This window comes from Pongo abelii, chromosome 20, assembly GCF_028885655.2.
Source record: "Pongo abelii isolate AG06213 chromosome 20, NHGRI_mPonAbe1-v2.0_pri, whole genome shotgun sequence".
Lineage (NCBI taxonomy): Eukaryota > Metazoa > Chordata > Mammalia > Primates > Hominidae > Pongo > Pongo abelii.
Genome location: NC_072005.2, coordinates 38,612,348 through 38,627,961, shown reverse-complemented (window position 1 = coordinate 38,627,961; position 15,614 = coordinate 38,612,348). Strand labels below are relative to the sequence as shown.

Genomic DNA, 15,614 nt, shown 5'->3' with positions numbered 1-15,614 from the left:
GCCCCCACACCTGGCCTGTGTTTACGTTTTAAAATAAACTCTCTCTGTATTTCAGTTTTCTTTTGGATTGTAATTCCTTTTCATACTGATTTTTAGAAGATCTCTTTTTTTTTTTTGAGATGGAGTCTTGCTCTGTTGCCCAGGCTGCAGTGCAGTGGCACGATCTTGGCTCACTGCAGCCTCTGCCTCCCAGATTCAAGCAATTCTCATGCCTCAGCCTCCCAAGTAGCTGGGATTACAGGTGCGTGCCACCACACCTGGCCAATTTTTGTATTGTTGGTAGAGACAGGGTTTTGCCATGTTGGCCAGGCTGGCCTCCAACTCGTGACCTCAAGTGATCTGCCTCCCAAAGTGCTGGGATTACAAATGTGAGCCACTGCGCCTGGCCAGAAGTTCTTTATATATAAATAAATGAGCTTTTTCCTTTTAAAATAAAGATGACTTGTTAAATGTAGAATTAAATGTGACTTATTATCTATAACTGCATATGATTCTTCATACGAGAAAATCCACAAATCAGTTTTTAAAAAATCGATTTTAGAGCGTGTTTCCAGATTTTTGTTTGTTTGTCTTGTTTTGTTTTGTTTTTTTGAGATGGAGTCTCACTCTGTCACCCAGGCTGGAGTGCAGTGGCATGATCTCAGCTCATTGCAACCTCCATCCTCTGGGTTCAAGCGATTCTCCTGCCTCAGCCTCCCGAGTAGATGGGATTACAAGCACCTGCCCCCGTACCCGGCCAATTTTTTTGTATTTTTAGTAGAGACGGGTTTCACCATCTTGGCCAGGCTGGTCTTGAACTCCTGACCTCGTGATCCACCCGCCTTGGCCTCCCAAAGTGTTGGGATTACAGGCATGAGCCACCACGCCGGCCTCCAGATTTTTTTATTCGGAAAATATGGTCACTGAAAAGCATTTTGAAGTTATTATAAAACTATGCCATCCATTATAGCATTATATAATTTGTAGAGTAAATTCAAGTGACTTAAAACAACTTACAGTTTATAAAACTATAAAATTAAAGTGACAACATATTTTTATAATTTAAAAGTTATAAAATTAACAAATATATACTCATCTTTTTAAAAAGTCCAAAATACAAAAGTATATAAATTAAAAAGTGCAAATTATCCCCCTTCCCACAAAGTGAGAATCCACCATTAACAGTTTGATGTGAAGTCCTCCTAACTTCTTTCTGTACACCTACAAATGTATATTTAAAGAGGTTTATTTTTTCCCCCGGAAAAGTGGAAGCTGCAAGCTATTCTGTAACTTGCTTTGTTTCAGTTAAGGTTTTATCTTGGATGTCAAAAATGGTAACCTTTGCAATTCGGTTTTTTTGTTTGTTTAATCTTTTATTTTCAGTTCAGGGGTACATGTGAAGGTTTGTTACATAGGCAAACTCGTGTCACGGAGGTTTGGTGTCCAGATATTTCATCACCCAGTATTAAGCCCGGTACCCAAAACTTATATTTTCTGCTCCTCTCTCTCTTCCCACCCTCCACCTTCAAGTAAACCCGAGTGTCTGATGTTCCCTTCTTTGTGCTCATGAGTTCTCATCGTTTAGCTCCCATTTATAAGTGAGAACATGGTTTTCTGTCCTTGTGTTAGTTTGCTAAGGATAATATCCCCTGTAAAAGATACAATCTCATTTTTTTCATGGCTGCATAGTGTTCCATGGTATATACGTACCACATTTTGTTTATCCAGGCTGTCATTGATGGGCATTTAGGTTGATTCCATGTCTTTGCTATTGTGAACAGTGCTGCAGTGAATATTCGAATGCATGTGTCTTTATGATAGAATGCTTTAATTCCTCTGGGTATATATTTAGTAATGGGATTGCTGGTCCAAATTGTAGTTCTGCTTTTAGCTCTTTGAGGAATTGCCACACTGCTTTCCACAATGGTTGAACTAATTTACACTCTGCAATTCGGTTTCTTAACCTGTAAGTTGACAGTGTATTTCCACAGGCCACAGCAGGACCTGATACTAGCTTCCTTTGGGAAAAATCGAGTTCCAACTAATGTGCTAGAGCAGGTGCAGCCTTTGGAAATGTTCCAAGTAGCCCACTGCGTGCTGCTTGTCCCTCCCGTAGCTTCAGTGTCTGCACTTTGGGGCTACTTTACACAGTGTTGAGGGGCTTAGACTTGAGGCAGCTCAGTAGAATCACAAGGAAAAAAGGCTAGAATTGGGGCTTTCATGCAGTCAGCCCCTAGACAGTCTTACTTTGATTTTTCAAAAGATTTGGCTTCTCACCTTATTATGATTTGTTTTTTTTTAATTTTAGAGACAAGGTCTTGCTCTGTCACCCAAGTTAGAGTGCAGTGGCACAATCATAGCTCACTGTAACCTCGACTTCCTGGGCTCAGATAATCCTCTGTCTTAGCCTCCTGAGTAGCTGGGACTATAGGCATGCACCATCACACCTGGCTAATTTTTTTTTTTTTTTTTTTTTTTTTAGACAGTCTCACTCTGTTACCCAGGCTAGAGTGCAGTGGCGCCATCTCGGTTCACTGCAACCTCCGCCTCCCGGGTTCAAGCAAGTCTCCTGCCTCAGCCTCCTGAGTAGCTGGGATTACAGTCACACACCACCACGCCCGGCTAATTTTTATATTTTTAGTAGAGATAGGATTTCACCATGTTAGCCAGGCTGGTCTCAAACTCCTGACTTCAGGTGATATGCTCGCCTCAGCCTTCCAAAGTACTGGGATTACAGGCTTCAGCCACCACGCCTGGCCCCACCTAGTTAATTTTTAAAATTTTTCGTAGAGACGAAGTTTCACTATGTTGCCCAGGCTAGTCTCAAACTCTGGCCTCAAGAGATCCTCTCACCTTGGCCTCCCAAAGTGCTGAGATTACAGGTGTGAGCTGAGGCATCAAGCTAAAATTTTTTTAAAAAGATGCCTCTTGCGGCACAAATCCTTGGAATGCAGCAAAGAGAAGAAATGGGGTCAGAATGGTGGGTGCACAAGAATGGGCTCCAAGGACTCCACCCTATCTCTGGAGCAGTGGGGTCTGCCAAGTCAGCAGGATAGAGCAGTCCCTGTGGCCGCCATGAGCCAGCTGGGAGACAGGCCCATTTCCCTAGGTGGGTCTGAAGCCCAGCCATGTCCATGCTTCCCTGGGCGCCCCTCCCAGCAGTGCCCTACAGGTAGGGGGAGCTCTGGAGCCATGGTGGAGGAGGCGCTTCAGGCAGGGCCCAACTCAGGTGACCTCTGCTCAAGAAGCCTTGTGTCCTGGCTGGACTACAGCTACTCCCAAAAAAGGCCCCATTTTCCTCCCTACAAAGGTTATTCTTGCTTAGCCAAGCCCCTGGGGGCCATAGCTACCTGTCAGTGGCCTCTTTGGAGTTACCCTAAAGGCACTGAGCAGGCCCTCCAGGCCCTGGCAGCCTTGCCTGAAACTGCTTCAGGAAGCTCCAGATTGAGTCAGATGTAGTGATCCCCGATCCGGGGGGGTCAGTCGGGTCTTCTCCAGCATCCTTCAGGGCCACCCTTGAACAACTCTAGGCTTAGGAACAGACTCAGCTCCAGGAGGGTGGCTGGGTAGCTGTTTTCTGCAGTGAAATCCATCTGTGTTCATTCAACAAATATTTGAGGCTCTCTCATAGGCTGAGGCTGGCCCTAGCTCTGGGAATGGGCAGAACAGGACAGACAAGGTTCCTGCGTTTGTGGAGTTGGCACTCTAGTGGGGAGAAGCTGATAAGGAACACATAAAATACCATATTTAGAGGGTGCTGTGAGGAAAATAAAACACACAGTGGCCTACGGAACAATGGGGGAGGGGTGACGAGTGTGCAGCACGTCCCTGCAAGGAGCCTGAGAGCCCCTTCTCAAACGACAGGAAGGAAGGAGTCATGCCAACCTGGGAAGAGCATTCCAGGGAACCAAAAGTGCAAAGCGCAGCGCCTTGCGGCTGGGTGACACTCTGCTTGGCAAAGCCAGCTAGGGAGTCAAGGAGCGGATGGGGCATGAGCAGAGATGAGTGCCAATTTAGGCAGGGTCTGTGGCTGGCTGGATGTACATGGGTTTTCTCCCACACGCATTGGGTGGTGACAGGAGGGTTTACGTTGGTGAGTGGCGTGATCTGAGTGCATGTTTCACTTTGTTTTTTTAAAAAACTTTTTTTTGTAGAGATGGAGGTCTTGCTATGTTGCCCAGGCTGGTCTCCAACTCATGGCCCCGAGTGATCCTCCTACCTCAGCCTCCCAAAGCACTGGGATTACAGGCTGAGTGCGTGTTTAAGGGATAACTCGGGCTACTTTGTGGAGAGAGTGGGGGGCATGGCAGAGGGAAAGCCACAGGGAGGCCAGTCAGAGGCTGGTGCAGTTGTCCAGGTGAGAAAGCCCCGGGACTGGAAGCAGGATGTGCATGGTGAGGTGGAGGGAAGGGAAGAAGCAGGATGCACACAGTGAGGTGGAGGGAAGGGAAGAACTGGGGACACAGGCGTGGAATTATTGCCAACTGTTGCGTCCTCCTACAGAAGCAGGGCCAGGGGCCCCCAGACAAGGCGAGGACCAGCGGGGTTCCTGCTCTCCTGCTTGCCCTGTGAGTACCGGCCTAGTCCCACCCTTAGACTCAGGCAGGAGGGCCCCCGTGCTGGACCCTCACAGGAGAGGGCGCCCGCTAGTCCCTCTCTGGCTGCTCCTGCCCATGGGCGAAGGAGTTTCCTGCCCTAGCAGCCCAGGGCCAGCTGCCTGGACCTGCGTGGTCCTCTTCACCAGGCCCCCAAGCTCCAGGATGTGGGAAGGAAGAAGGTGTGGCATTTTTCAAGGGGCACAGGCAGCATTTGCGCCCTGTGCTAGGAATCCACACCCCTGACTCAGGACCTTTCTGGCGGGGAATGGAATAGAGGATGGGATGGAAAGAGAATCGGTGTGGCTGGGTATCCCCACACCACCATGTTCCCAAACCAGATTCTATCCGGTCTTCTAGGACATGATAAAGATGTATGTGTTAAGACAAGAAGGTAGAATATATTTTCTCTAACAATTTCTCAGTTTGATTGGTAACTTTTCATATTTAAACAGATGCTATGGGGGCTGCCATTTGTACTCTTATCTCGGATCTCACAGAAGCATGGGCGACCTGCCACATCCAATGCTTGCCTTCTGCAGTGCTCCCCAAATGCTAGATGCAGAGTTTGGGGACCCATCATTTACCAAATAAGTTTTTCACCAAAATAGAATGAAGGGCTTTTCCCAATTTGCTAAACAAAATTACTAGATAGAATTTTCTGAATGTTTAATTTTTTTAAAATTATTTTCTTAGAGACAGGATCTTGCTTTGTCACCCAGGATGGAGTGCAGTGGTGCCATCATAGCTCACCTCAGCCTCAAACTCCTAGGTTCAAGCAATTCTCCTGCCTCAGCCTCCCGAGTAGCTGGGACTACAGGCTCGCATCACCAAGCCCAGCTAATTTTTTTCATTTTTTTTATAGACGGGGTCTCACTATGTTGCTCAGGCTGGTCTCAAATTCCTGGCCTCCAGACATCCTCCCACTTTGGCCTCCCAAAGTGCTGCCATTACAGGCATGAACTAGTGTGCCCGGCCCTGATTTTTAAATTTTGACTCAATTTTCTTTTTCTAGAATGTTTGGTGCCAGCTACTGCTTACCTGCTAGCAGTTGCAAGCAAATAAAATAAACAAACTGTATTAGTCCTTTCTCATACTGCTAGAAAGAACTGCCTGAGACTGGGTAATTTAAGAAAAGAGTTTTAATTGACTCACAGTTCAGCATGGCTGGGGAGGCCTCAGGAAACTTACAATCATGGCAGAAGATGAAGGGGAAGAAAGGCACCTTCTTCACAATGCAGCAGGAAGGAGAAGTACTGAGAGAAGAGGGAAGAGCCCCTTATGAAACCATGAGATCTCATGAGAACTCACTCACTATCATGAGAAAAAATTGGGGGGAAACTGCCCCCATGAATCAATTACCTCCACCTGGTCTTGACATATGGGGATTGTGGGGAATATAGGGATTGTAATTCAAGATGACATTTGGGCAGAGACACAAAGCCTAACTATATTATAAACATGAAAAATGACAAAAGAAATCACACACATAGTATAGTAGATGAATATTAAGAGAAAACTGGAGTTTGGGCACGGTGGCTCACGCCTGTAATCCCAGCACTTTGGGAGGCTGAGGCGGGTGAATCACCTGAGGTCAGGAGTTCAAGACCAGCTTGGCCAACATGGTGAAACCCCATCTCTACTAAAAATACAAAAATTAGCCAGGCATGGTGGCGCTCACCTGTAATCTCAGCTACTTGAAAGGCTGAGGCAGGAGAATTGCTTGAACCGGGGAGGCGGAGGTTGCAGTGAGCCGAGATCATGCCACTGCACTCCAGCCTGGGTGACAGAGGAAGAGTCCATCTCAAAAAATAAAAATAAAAATAAAAAAAGACAGAGAGGACAGAGAGAGAGACAGAGAGAGAACTGGAAACAGCTGATTTTTGTGAATTTGACAGTATGGACTTGTTATAGACTTGAGTACTTATGGTTGTGATTTTATGTGGTATACATACAATATAGTTACACTTCCTAACGGTTAAATGATCTCTACCTTACGAAGGCAGAATTTGTTATGCCTTGGAACATTCTGCATAGAGTACCATGCCTTCTAGGTACTTTTCCGCAGAACATGCAGAGAACCTCAGCCTAATACACTGCCAGAATATTCCATAACTATGTGTTGAAATGAGTTGCTTAGGCCTGGTGTGGTGGCTCACACCTGTAATCCCAGCACTTTGGGAGGCCGAGGCAGGCAGATCACCTGAGGTCAGGAGTTTGAGACCAGCCTGGCCAACAAGGTGAAACCCTGTCTCTACTAAAAATACAAAAGTTAGTCGAGGATGGTGGTGCATGCCTGTAGTCCCAGCTACTCCAGAGGCTGTGGATGGAGAATCACTTGAACCTGGGAGGCAGAGGTTGCAGTGATCTGAGATTGCAAGACTGTACTCCAGCCTGGGTGACACAGCAAGACCCCATGTCAAAAAAAAAAAAAAGAAAAGAAAAGAAAGAAAAAGAAAAAAAGAAATGATTGCTTAATATTCAAAGTTTTGGGGGAAACTAGAACCTCAAAAGTGTGCTTATGGAGAGACAAGGAGAGTAGGGAAGAATATGCCAAGCTCTTATTTGCTGAGCAAGTGTGTCCTGTATGCCAGGAACTGGCCTTGGCACAATATTCTCCCTAATCCTCCCAGCAGCTCCCTACACCACCTGCCTCCTGGGGAGACAGGATGAGTAATCTCATGGGTAGAGCTGGGCGCCTGTTGATAAAAAACACTAGGCCGGGCACAGTGGCTTACACCTATAAATCCCAGCACTTTGGAAAGCCAAGGTGGGAGGATCACTTGAGCTCAGGAGTTCGAGACCAGCCTGGGCTGCGTGGTGAAACCCTATCTATATGAAAAATTAGCCAGGCATGGTGGTGCATGCCTGTAGTCCCAGCTACCCAGGAGGCCGATGTGGGAGGATCACTTGGGCCTGGGAGGCAGAGGTTGCACTGAGCTGAGATCCAACCACTGCTTTCCAGCCTGGGCAACAGAGTGAGACCCTGTCTCGAAAAAAAAAAGAAGAAAGAAAAAGAAACACTGGACTTTGGGTTGATTATGCGTTGAGTTCATACACTTTACATGTCAAGATCTAAAGCCTAAAACGAATCAGTATAAAACTCGTTTGTGAAGCCATTTGTAACAAAAAGTAACTAGTGTTTTTATTTTGTTTTGTTTGTCTAATTTGAGGAAGGCCTTTGAGAGTATCTTATTGAATGATTGAGACATTATTAGCTATACCATATTAGATACTTGTGCCCCTAGCCAGAGCTCAGCTGAGCCTGAAATCATAGTTCTGGACTTTTATCTTATCTGAATTGGTCCTGTTTGGAGCGACCAATCTTACACACACACTTCAGCTTCAGATAAAGTCAGAAAACTACATCAGAAGGGTTAGTTCCGTTTTTGCTCTTCAGAATTTGATTGATTTCCAAACTTACGTACTAATTCTCTCATGGGCCTTGCATTAGGAAGGTTAAACCAAAGTAAAATAAAACATTTCTAGGGCTCTGTTTGTCTTCTCAAAACGGTTGGTGCTGCGATTGACTCCAGAATCAGGCTTCATCCTGGAGCATCCAAAACTCAGGACCACCGTTTCCCAGGGACTCACGCTCAACCCCCCACACTGGGCCTATGTACACCGCCATCCACAGCCTCAGGAAAAAGGACCTTAAAGGTGGTCACAGAACTATTTACAAGCTGCTCTTATGACTGGCTTTGTCTCAATTGCACACGAGCCAGAGCCACATCACTCAATCAAAGGTGATTTCTCCCTTGCTCCCACTTCTCCAGCCACAAGCCGACTGTCTATGAGACTGTCAGGCATCAGCCACCCCCTCCCTTACCCTGTGGGAATCCCCCATGGAAAGTGCCTCCATCGACCCCGGGGTCTCACCCCAACTCCCCAGCTAATTTCCTGCTTTAGGACTTGGGCAGGACACGTCTATCTAGGGCCCTAGACACCCACTGTCCTCTGAGAACCCAGCTGGGCCTAGCCAGAGACCTACCACTTGCCCTCAAAACCATTTCCTCCTCATCCCAAGGTACACTTTTAGGCTTCCGAGGAAAAACCAGAACATGGTAGATGGATCTTAGCAACTGCTCCAAGGTCCTCCCCTCCAAAACCACAAAGCAGGCAGGTGAGTATCCTGGAATGGGTCCCCAGTGGCCTCCTGGGGGCTTGGAGAGGGGCCTCCAATTTCCTGGGCATGATATGTGTCGGGGGTGGTAATCCCAGCCAGAAGCCTGGCATTCAGCCCCCAAGTCCTGACATCTTGTTCTAATCTACCCTGCCCGCTCAATACTGGGGCGATACAAGTCTCCATCCTTTCCCATCTGGTCAACAACCTCTCTCCATCTTGGTCAGAGTAGCTTCTCAGGAACCCAAATCCGACAACGAAGCTCCCCTGCTAACATCTGGAGGTCAAAAGCCTGGGAGATAAGGGTTCCCCCTTCACCTGCAGCAGCCTCTTGGCCATCAGCCCAGCCCCGTCTGCGGATCCAGCCTTATCTAGGCCCCACCCTCCCTCACCCCACTCTCCAGCCGGCCAAACATCTCGTTCTTTGTTACCAGAACACATGCACTGGCAGGCTCTCCACCTTTGCACTTACCATTCCCTCCTCCTAGAAGAGCCTTCCTCCCTTATCCTTCCAGCAAATTCCTGCTCAACCTTCAAGGCCCAGCTCAAAGGTCTGCTCCTGCATGAAGCCCTGACTCACCGCCGGTTCAGTCCAAGCAGGCTGCCATCATAGACCTACCATAAACATTTATTTCTCATGGTTCTGGAGGCTGGATGCCCAAGGCCAAGGCCAAGCTGCCAGCACCGTCAGGTTCTGGTGAGGGGCCTCTTCCCCGCTTGCAGACGGCCACCTCCTTTCTGTGCGTGCCCATGACATTGTTCTTCTGATAAGGCCACCAATCCTATCAAATTAGGACCCTACCCATATGACATCATCTTACTTTAATGACTTCCTAAAAGCCTTATCTCCAAATACAGTCACATGGGGGTTAGGCCTTCAACATAGGAATTTGGGACAGGGACACATTTCAGTCCATAACACCTCCCCAGACAAATCTGATCTCTGCCTCCTCCACAGCGCTACCTTGTTCAGGGCAGGACTTCCCTTCATCACAGCACATCCACCCTTGATTCCCATTTGTGCCCCCTGTGCATTTGATGAATGAATGAAGTCCCATCCCCTACTCCTTCTGTCTCCTCCTTCCTCCCAGCAGCCTCTGTGTGACAACTTATCCGTCTCTCCCACTGTCCCAGTTCCCAGAGGCAGGAGCCACCCTCTCATGCTTCCCTAGGCTCTCGCACCCTGTACAGGGCAGGCCCGGGTGGGTGAATTCTGGTTCAATTGTAGGAGGACCTGTGGCCCCTGGGGTTGGAGAACCCCAGGCCGGGAGTCCCACTCCTTGCCATTGTCGCCCCCACACATTCATCAGCCCCCTATTGGACAAAGTCTTATTCCCATTACTGAGGTTTCTTCCCGTCCTACGGGGCAGAGTTCCCGATCTCTGGGCAGGCAACAGCAGCTGTGCAAAAAAAGTCAGACATCGCCTTCCTCCCACAACTCCACAGGCCGGGAACTGTGCATGTACAGTGGCGTTTCTTTGTTCCTAGGCAGGAAAAGCCATTAGTTTTAGCACCGCAGAAAAAAATACAAATCGCTCTGGGTGTTTTTTGATTTCCGTCCAGGTCTCCCTCCACAGGTGAATGGTATATGAATGGGTCCTGCATTTGGCTCAGCAAGCAGCTCTTCGGCTCACATCGGGTTATTTATTTAATGTATCTGGTTTTTACTCCCTCCCGTCCAAAAGCGTCAAGCTAAAAATATCTTGTTTATGAGCTCTGGACCGAAAACGAAGCAGTTGGGCTATTAATCACTGGGACTATGTTGAATAGGAACTTGATTAAAGCGCAGTGTGCGTTGCCCAGATGAAATTGCTTCTTTACTGCGATCGTCGTGGAAGCTCGGGGCTCTCCAGCGGGCTGCGCCCCCTGCGAGGCTCCTGGGCGGGTCGTGGCGCCTTGCCAGGCCTAAGAAGGCCACTGTCGGTGAAGGGGGTCTTCCCTCACCTGTAGGCAAGCGCGCCTCTAGCCGGGACCCAGGCGGCGTCAGGCCTCAGCGCCAGTGGCGAGGGGCGGCGCGGGCAAGGACAGGAGACACTTGAGGGCTCCCAAGACCCCATCTGGGCCCAGCTGACGGTCCGTAGCCGCCACCCCGGCCCCGGTAAAGAATGCGAGGGACGCACGTGGCTGGGGGTCTCGGTGGCAAGCTCCTTCCCCCGCCGCGGTGAGAGCATTAGCTGCCGCACTCAAGGGGCCCCAGGGCCTGGCCGCCTCGGTCCCTAGGATCCCGGGGACTACAGCGCCCGGCGAACCACTGGGCAGAGTTCTCTCCCTGTGGGTGCTCGGACCTGGCAGCCCGGCGACCTGGACACCCTCGCTCCCGCCGTTGGCGCCCACCTGAATGGGGAGGCGGGGGAGGAAGCGGTGGCTTCGGGCCTCGAAGGCTGCGGCCCCCGCCTCGGAATCCCGGCCCCAGAGTCAAGTTTGTCTCCTCCCTCGGTGCGCCCCTCCCCGTGCTCGCCCCGGCGTCCAGCTCGGCTAGGCTGGGGGGCCCGCCCGTCCCGCAGGAAAAAAAAAATCGGCAACTCCACGCCGGGTAACAGAGCCGGCCCCGCGCGCCTAGCAAGCCGCGCGCTCCGACCTGGAGAAGTAATTAGAAAGAAAGTTTTCCAGCCCGGGCGGATCGACCGGCCCGGTCCTCCAGGCTCCCGGGCCGAGGCCGCCTCCGCTCCCCGCGGGGTCCTAGCGCCCTGCGCGACGCCGCCCATGGGACCCCGGCGTCCTCCGAGAGGTGCCTCTGCGCGGAATCACAGGGGTAGCCTGGAGATCAGAGCTAGGAGACGCAGAGCCACCGCGCTCAGGGCCTCTCCGCGCGTCCCAAACGGCCCCCCACCGGCCCCAGCCCCGCTGCTCTGCGCCGCAGCCTCCCCGGCACGCGGGTCCCGGACAGGCCTGGTTCTGGCTTTGAAAGCAAGTCCGCGCCCCAGCAGCTCAAGACCAAGACTCGCCCTCCGCCCCCCACCCCTACCCCGTGCAGCCTCGGGATACTCCTGGGCTCCCGGCCGTGGCTGGATACGGGCGCCTAGGGGAGGCAGGAGGAGGGGGCCCCCACTACCGACCACGTGGGCGCGGGGGCGACAGCCGGGCCGGGGGCGGAGCTTGGAGCGAGCGCCGCCGCTCTGCTGGGCGCGCTGGAGGCGGTGGGCGTTGCGCCGCGGCCTGCCTGGGGAGCGCGGCGCTGGGCCGCGCTCTTTCACCGCCCCCATCCCGGCCGCGCGCTAGGACCCAGCAGGCGCCGCGCCGCCGCAGCCCGGGGACAGAGGCCGCCTCGGACTCTAGGGGGCGACGCGGCCCGCCGGGTATAAAAGCTGGGCCGGCGCGGGCCGAGCCATTCGCGACCCGGAGCTGCGCGGGCGCGGGTGAGCAGGGTCTCCGGGTGGGCGGCGGCGACGCCCCGCGCAGGCTGGAGGCCGCCGAGGCTCGCCATGCCGGGAGAACTCTAGCTCCCCCATGGAGTCGGCCGACTTCTACGAGGCGGAGCCGCGGCCCCCGATGAGCAGCCACCTGCAGAGCCCCCCGCACGCGCCCAGCAGCGCCGCCTTCGGCTTTCCCCGGGGCGCGGGCCCCGCGCAGCCTCCCGCCCCACCTGCCGCCCCGGAGCCGCTGGGCGGCATCTGCGAGCACGAGACGTCCATCGACATCAGCGCCTACATCGACCCGGCCGCCTTCAACGACGAGTTCCTGGCCGACCTGTTCCAGCACAGCCGGCAGCAGGAAAAGGCCAAGGCGGCCGCGGGCCCCGCGGGCGGCGGCGGCGGCGGCGACTTTGACTACCCGGGCGCTCCCGCGGGCCCCGGCGGCGCCGTCATGCCCGGGGGAGCGCACGGGCCCCCGCCCGGCTACGGCTGCGCGGCCGCCGGCTACCTGGACGGCAGGCTGGAGCCCCTGTACGAGCGCGTCGGGGCGCCGGCGCTGCGGCCGCTGGTGATCAAGCAGGAGCCCCGCGAGGAGGATGAAGCCAAGCAGCTGGCGCTGGCCGGCCTCTTCCCTTACCAGCCGCCGCCGCCGCCGCCGCCCTCGCACCCGCACCCGCCGCCCGCGCACCTGGCCGCCCCGCACCTGCAGTTCCAGATCGCGCACTGCGGCCAGACCACCATGCACCTGCAGCCGGGTCACCCCACGCCGCCGCCCACGCCCGTGCCCAGCCCGCACCCCGCGCCCGCGCTCGGTGCCGCCGGCCTGCAGGGCCCCGGCAGCGCGCTCAAGGGGCTGGGCGCCGCGCACCCCGACCTCCGCGCGAGTGGCGGCAGCGGCGCGGGCAAGGCCAAGAAGTCGGTGGACAAGAACAGCAACGAGTACCGGGTGCGGCGCGAGCGCAACAACATCGCGGTGCGCAAGAGCCGCGACAAGGCCAAGCAGCGCAACGTGGAGACGCAGCAGAAGGTGCTGGAGCTGACCAGTGACAATGACCGCCTGCGCAAGCGGGTGGAACAGCTGAGCCGCGAACTGGACACGCTGCGGGGCATCTTCCGCCAGCTGCCAGAGAGCTCCTTGGTCAAGGCCATGGGCAACTGCGCGTGAGGCGCACGGCTGTGGGACCGCCCTGGGCCAGCCTCCGGCGGGGACCCAGGGAGTGGTTTGGGGTCGCCGGATCTCGAGGCTTGCCCGAGCCGTGCGAGCCAGGACTAGGAGATTCCGGTGCCTCCTGAAAGCCTGGCCTGCTCCGCGTGTCCCCTCCCTTCCTCTGCGCGGGACTTGGTGCGTCTAAGATGAGGGGGCCAGGCGGTGGCTTCTCCCTGCGAGGAGGGGAGAATTCTTGGGGCTGAGCTGGGAGCCCAGCAACTCTAGTATTAAGGATAACCTTGTGCCTTGGAGATGCAAACTCACCGCTCCGATGCCTACCGAGTAGGGGGAGCAAATCGTGCCTTGTCATTTTATTTGGAGGTTTCCTGCCTCCTTCCCGAGGCTACAGCAGACCCCCATGAGAGAAGGAGGGGAGCAGGCCCGTGGCAGGAGGAGGGCTCAGGGAGCTGAGATCCCGACAAACCCGCCAGCCCCAGCCGCTCCTCCACGCCTGTCCTTAGAAAAGGGTGGAAACACAGGGACTTGGGGCTTGGAACCTAAGGTTGTTCCCCTAGTTCTACGTGAAGGTGGAGGGTCTCTAGTTCCACGCCTCTCCCACCTCCCTCCTCACACACCCCACCCCAGCCTGCTATAGGCTGGGCTTCCCCTTGGGGCGGAACTCACTGAGATGGGGATCACCAGGTGACCAGTGGGAGCCCCCACCCCGAGTCAGACCAGAAAGCTAGGTCGTGGGTCAGCTCTGAGGATGTATACCCCTGGTGGGAGAGGGAGACCTAGAGATCTGGCTGTGGGGCGGGCATGGGGGGGTGAAGGGCCACTGGGACCCTCAGCCTTGTTTGTACTGTATGCCGTCAGCATTGCCTAGGAACACAAAGCACGATCAGTCCATCCCAGAGGGACCGGAGTTATGACAAGCTTTCCAAATATTTTGCTTTATCAGCCGATATCAACACTTGTATCTGGCCTCTGTGCCCCAGCAGTGCCTTGTGCAATGTGAATGTGCGCGTCTTTGCTAAACCACCATTTTATTTGGTTTTTGTTTTGTTTTGGTTTTGCTCGGATACTTGCCAAAATGAGACTCTCCGTCGGCAGCTGGGGGAAGGGTCTGAGACTCTTTCCTTTTGGTTTTGGGATTACTTTTGATCCTGGGGGACCAATGAGGTGAGGGGGGTTCTCCTTTGCCCTCAGCTTTCCCCAGCCCCTCCGGCCTGGGCTGCCCACAAGGCTTGTCCCCCAGAGGCCCTGGCTTCTGGTCGGGAAGGGAGGTGGCCTCCCGCCAACGCATCACTGGGGCTGGGAGCAGGGAAGGACGGCTTGGTTCTCTTCTTTTGGGGAGAACGTAGAGTCTCACCCTAGATGTTTTATGTATTATATCTATAATATAAACATATCAAAGTTAATGTCGGTGTCTTTTTAAAACCAGAAAGAAGCTACTTCCAAGGTTGTCTGTGGGCCAGGTCACATTTGTAAATAATACAGCATTTTCCCTGGCAGCAATCCTGACTTTCATGAGCTCTCCATCCATCCTGAGCCCCTCTTACGCTAAGGGGGTGACTTACTTCCCCAGGCAAGACAAATAAATAGCAGAGGACAAGGCTCCAAACGGAGTGTGTCCAGAGCCTGAAGGCAGTCTCTTGGGGTCAGAGGAGGGGGCTGAAGGGGTTACGGGGCTGAGGCCTTGGCAAGGCTTCTTATCTGCCCCTGGGAGGAGGAGAGGGAGTCCTCTGCCTGAGGGGCAGGCCTGGCTTAGCAGCCCTAGGCTCAAGGAGCCCTTTGTGCAGACTTCCTTACAAATCCCCTACAGCTCCAGCCTGGGCAGCCTCACTCACACACACCGCAGCTCCAGATTCCAGCAGGACCCTCGGCCAGCAGGAAGAGGCCTCCAGTGGTAGGACCCTCCAACCCTCTCCTCTTTCCCTCGACCATGTGGCTACGCCCTACCCCTGTGAGGCCCGAAGGCAGCCTGAAGAGAGAGACCCCTCCATCCAGCCCTCCACACCTGCCCAGCCCCAGCCCTCACAAGAAAGGGGACCGAGGCAGGCCTGCAACAGGGGTCTGGTCCTGCCCCACACACTGGCTGTTCAAGAACCGACCCAGCATCCACACTCCCCACTGCATTCATCCCGGACCCAGCAGAGGACTGAGTGCTGGTGTGCCCCCAACCCCAACGAGCACCCTGTAAGGTCAGGCACTCCGGCACACCCTTAGCAGCAGTGACAGCCAAGCAAGGGAGGGCAGCCCTTATCCCTGAACTAACAAGGCCCGGGAGGAAGAGGCCCAGGAGGCTGATGGTGCTTTTCAGATTTTACCCTCACAGAGGGTAAAAGATAAATTGCACTTTTTTTTTTTTTTAACTCTGTACCGAGAGAATGTTCACTGAGTGGCTTACTGTGTGT

General features: G+C 53.7%; 1 protein-coding gene across 1 annotated transcript; it reads left to right on the top strand.

The window, feature by feature from the left end:
- The first annotated feature begins 12,024 nt into the window (after positions 1-12,024).
- CEBPA (CCAAT enhancer binding protein alpha) lies at positions 12,025-14,618 on the top strand. The gene has a single exon (XM_024238315.3). It carries the CDS (start codon positions 12,145-12,147, stop codon positions 13,213-13,215), a length of 1,071 nt encoding a protein of 356 aa, XP_024094083.1. The 5' UTR covers positions 12,025-12,144; the 3' UTR covers positions 13,216-14,618.
- The last annotated feature ends 996 nt before the right edge of the window (positions 14,619-15,614 follow it).

Excerpts from the sequence above, each read along its gene's own strand:
- CEBPA (XM_024238315.3), top strand. The coding sequence starts at position 12,145 with ATGGAGTCGGCCGACTTCTACGAGGCGGAGCCGCGGCCCCCGATGAGC.